The sequence below is a fragment of the Rhododendron vialii genome, chromosome 7a, assembly GCF_030253575.1.
Source record: "Rhododendron vialii isolate Sample 1 chromosome 7a, ASM3025357v1".
NCBI classification, from domain to species: domain Eukaryota; kingdom Viridiplantae; phylum Streptophyta; class Magnoliopsida; order Ericales; family Ericaceae; genus Rhododendron; species Rhododendron vialii.
The window spans coordinates 16,651,739-16,656,440 of NC_080563.1; the positions used below are offsets into that span (position 1 = coordinate 16,651,739).

General features: G+C 40.2%; 1 protein-coding gene across 1 annotated transcript; it reads left to right on the top strand.

Moving 5' to 3' along the window:
- Nucleotides 1-246: 246 nt before the first annotated feature.
- Nucleotides 247-3,672, top strand: LOC131332712 (putative receptor-like protein kinase At3g47110). The gene is made up of 2 exons (XM_058367007.1): nt 247-2,875; nt 3,217-3,672. Exons 1-2 carry the CDS (start codon nt 247-249, stop codon nt 3,615-3,617), a joined length of 3,030 nt encoding a protein of 1,009 aa, XP_058222990.1. The 3' UTR covers nt 3,618-3,672.
- Nucleotides 3,673-4,702: the final 1,030 nt, after the last annotated feature.

Here is a 4,702-nt window from a genome sequence, read left to right on the forward strand (position 1 = left end):
ATGAATGGAGAGGTATCAGATGGACATAATAACATCTGGGACCTCTCTATTCATTGCCAATTAATTTTGAGATGGACATAAAGTTTCCACAGAAGCAGCCTCTATATATCTTGGCCTTCAGTTAGAGTACGAAGATCATCACCACCTTTCCCCTTTCATATCCTTTTCTCCTTTAGCACCAAAATAATGTTTCCAAGGCCAGGAATTGCAATGTCCGTCCTCTGTTTTGTTTTAACAATTTTCACAATGGCCACAAGCAGCACCACCTCTCTCCCCATGTCAAATGAGACAGACCGTCAAGCTTTGCTTGCTATCAAGAATTTGGTGCAAGGAAATGCTTTTCGTTCCTGGAATCATTCCGTCCACTTCTGCAAGTGGGAAGGAGTTACATGCGGTCGTAAGCATCAGCGCGTGACCATTCTAGATTTATCAACCCGAGGGTTGGTGGGTTCTCTATCCCCTCATGTAGGGAACCTTACCTTCCTCAGGACGATTGATCTCGGCAACAACAACTTCCATGGAACCATCCCGAATGAAATTGGAAGGTTGTTTCGACTTCAACAAGTTATTCTTCAGAATAATTCCTTTGAAGGCAAGCTACCTACCAATATCACTCGTTGGTCGAACATCAAAACAATAAATCTAAACAATAACCACCTAGGAGGCGAACTGCCTGTTGGGGTGAGCTCTCTGCCGAGTCTCACACGACTGGGACTTGCTCTAAACGATTTCAGAGGATCGATACCGGCCTCATTCGGAAATCTCTCTGGGCTGTCTGTGCTTTCTTTGATGCAGAACAAGCTAATCGGAAGCATTCCTTTCGAACTTGGACGACTTTTCGAATTACGTTTTCTTCAGCTGTCTTCGAACAAATTGACTGGTATGGTTCCTACCCAGCTTCACAACACGTCGTCACTCATAGTTGTTTCTCTATCCTTCAATCAATTGCATGGAACCCTCGCCCCAGATTTCGATTGGGCTCTTCCAAATCTAGAAGAAATTTTTGTCAGTAGAAACCATTTCTTTGGGCCTATTCCTTCATCGATAGGCAATTCTTCTAGACTTTTGAGATTCGATATTACATACAATGCAATTAACGGGCCCACACCGAAAAGTCTAGGAAACCTTAATGATCTTGAAATATTTGGGGCATCTGCCAATTCACTTGGAACTAATAGCGGGAATGAATTGCATAACATTATTAATACGTTGTCCAACTGTTCCAATCTACGAATTTTGGGTTTAGGTGCAAATAACTTTAGTGGTTTGTTGCCCCATTCCATCGCAAATCTCTCAAAATTTCTGATTTATTTGGATCTTCGAAAAAACTATATATCTAGAAGCATACCTGTTGGGATTGAGAACCTTCTGAACTTACAGCTTTTCTCAGTAGCGGATAACATGTTTAGCGGCAGTATTCCTGAATCCATTGGTAAACTCTCCAAGTTAGAACAAATTTGGATGAACAGAAATAAGCTCTCAGGAAAAATCCCATCCTCCATTGGAAACCTCAGCCAGCTAAGCATCCTTGCCATTGCAGAAAATAAGCTAGAGGAAAGGATACCTGATTCCTTGGGAAATTGTAAACATCTTCTAGCAATTGATCTCGAATCCAATAAACTCACCGGAATGATACCTCGACCAATCTTCGAGCTTTCATCCCTATCTATTGGTCTCTTCCTAGGTCGTAATCAGTTAACAGGACCGATACCAAAGCAAATCGGTAACTTGAGAAATCTTGGAACGTTGAACTTATCAGAAAATAAATTATCAGGAGGAATCCCAGAAACTCTTAGCAATTTCCAAGTGCTGGAATTCCTTTCTCTCGCGGGAAATTATTTTGAAGGTACTATTCCCGAATCCCTCAATCAACTGAAAGGTATTCAATTCCTAGATCTGTCTAGCAATAACTTGTCCGGACAAATTCCCAAGTTCTTAGGAGAGTTGAATTTACTTCAAAGTCTCAACCTCTCATACAATATGTTCGAAGGTGGAGTTCCAATTGACGGATTGTTCAAGAATATTAGTGCTTTTTCAGTTGTCGGAAATAGCAAGTTATGCGGAGGGGTTGAAGAACTGCGACTTCCAGCATGTCCAGCAAAAGTATTGCAGAAAAAGAAAGGACCTCTCAAAAATAAAGTGATTATACCGGTAATCACTATGTCGTTTATTGTTGTGATCCTACTCTGTGTCGCAACAATAATTTTTCGAATCAGAAGGTCAAGACGAGAAATTTCTACGGCCTTACCTTTCCAAAGGGAGTACCCGAAACTCTCTTATGCAGAACTTCACCAAGCAACAAATGGATTCTCTTCCGACAACTTGATAGGTGAGGGAAAATATGGTTCTGTTTTCAAAGGGATTCTTGACTCTACTGGACAAACAATTGCTGTGAAGGTATTGAAACTTCAAGAACGTGGAGGGAATAGGAGTTTCCAATCAGAATGTGAAGCACTCAAGAACATTCGCCATCGCAATCTCGTCAAGATAATCACATCTTGCTCAAGCATCGATTTTAAGCGCAATGATTTCAAGGCTTTAGTTTTCGAGTTCATGGAAAATGGGAACTTAGATAACTGGTTATACCCTGAATGTCTTCATGAGCAACAGGGAACTGCAAGCTTGAACTTTATTCAACGTTTAAACATTGCCATTGACGTTGGGTCTGCGTTGGATTATCTTCACTATAATTGCAAAGTAGCTATCATTCACCGCGACTTAAAGCCAAGCAACGTTCTTCTTGATGCTGATTTTTGTGCCCATGTGAGTGACTTTGGTCTCGCAAAGATTCTTTTACCAACCGCATGTAGATCAAACAATCAACAACAATCAAGTTCAACTGGCATTGGAGGAACAGTTGGATATGTTGCTCCGGGTAATTGTCTATAACTTATTGCTCTATCCATTTAATTAATTAGTTTCATTTTTATCAGTCAATATTGTGGTGAAAACTAAGTACACAAGTTAACGTATAAATCAAACCTCTTAATGCAAAGATAATTTCCCATCCCTGTTTCTTCCGTGTTGTAAGACAACACAAGTTTAACTAACGGAGAAAACTCTAACAAACTTTTTTCCCATGGGCCCTCGTAACATTTCTTGATGTTGAAATGTAGGAGAAATTCTTTCAACAAAAGAAGGTAATCGCAGAATTTTTGTTATTGGTATCAATATCATTTATAACTTCTCTTGTTTCTTTTTATGGTTTTGCTGCAGAATATGGTATGGGCGAAGAGATATCAGCACAAGGTGATATGTATAGCTACGGAGTGTTACTACTGGAAATGTTCATCGGAAAAAGACCAACTGATTGCATGTTCAGTGACACTCTTAGCCTCTCTGGTTACACAAAAAGGTTTCTTCCAAACAAGGTATTAGAGATCGTTGATCCCCAGATCATATTGGAAGAAGAAAGGCATCCAAATAGGACTAGGGAAACTATCACACCAAGCACTAATAAACTTGAAGTTTGCCTTGTCTCAGTCCTTCAAATTGGTGTTTTATGCTGTGCTGCACGGCCCAACGAGAGAATGAATGCTAGAGACGTCCTTGCGGAACTGCACAAGATTAGAAATGTATTTCTCGGGGCAAGGGAACAAGGGCGGCAACATGGTTAGGCCGAATGATTCTTAACTGTATCATGCGTGTAGGTTGTTTTGATGTCCTAGAAATATTTCTGCATCAGCCCCTCCTTGCTTTACTCTTCTGTATCAAACAAGCTAGTATGTGATGAAAGTGGTGTTTCATGGTATTGCCACTTTTCACTGTATGAAAGTGATGTTCCAGAAAATTTAGGGATCATGGTGCACTACCTCCAAGTGCTTGAAATCAAACACAGGATTTTTTCCCAATTGTTGCCAAGTGTCCCACCATGGAGTGCACTACACATGACTTCACTGCCATTTAGTCACACTAGCTACACCCACATAGCACTTTGGCATAGGAAAAAATCAGGTGCTTTGCTCAATAGTATTTGTTACGAAGTAACCGCAACATGGCAAATTTTTATTGAACGGTCATTTTTGGGTACAAACAAAATATCTTATCAAGAAATTGTCAAATAGACTTGCTGTCAAATTTAACATGATATCTATGCCTAAGTTTTTGCTGGACTTGAGCAATTCAATTCTCTATTGCTATCAGTTCCACATGACCAACTCGAGTTGTTTGGTTAGATACCCTAAAGACGTCTTTAGCAACGTTCAGTGGTGGGTTTTCGATTCTATCACTCTATAATTCTAGGCTAGAAAACTAGAAGATAGATAATTTCCTTAGAATTTGTTTGAGATTGTCATTTGTCATACTGATTCAATTGAATGGACAAATCAGTAGAAGTGTTCCTTTCTTGACTTGACCTTTGTTTTGATTGATTAACAATCCATATTACAACAAAACTAGGAGAAAATGATGGGCCGGTCCTACTTTTGAAGTCTATAGCCCACCAAGTCTTTGTCGTTTAAGTGCAATGCCCTAGTAGGTTCTCTCCAAAATGGTTCACGCGCATCTCTCCCCTCTCTCTCCACCATGTACGCATTAATGCTCTCACACACACTCTTGCATTTAATGCATGCGCGCGTATCAGTCACTATTGCACAACCCCTCCATGGTAGGAGTACAATGCACTTTCAATGTTCACAAGTCTGACATGTATGTGCATATCTCTCTCTCTCTCTCTCTCTCACACACACACACCCCTTTCTAT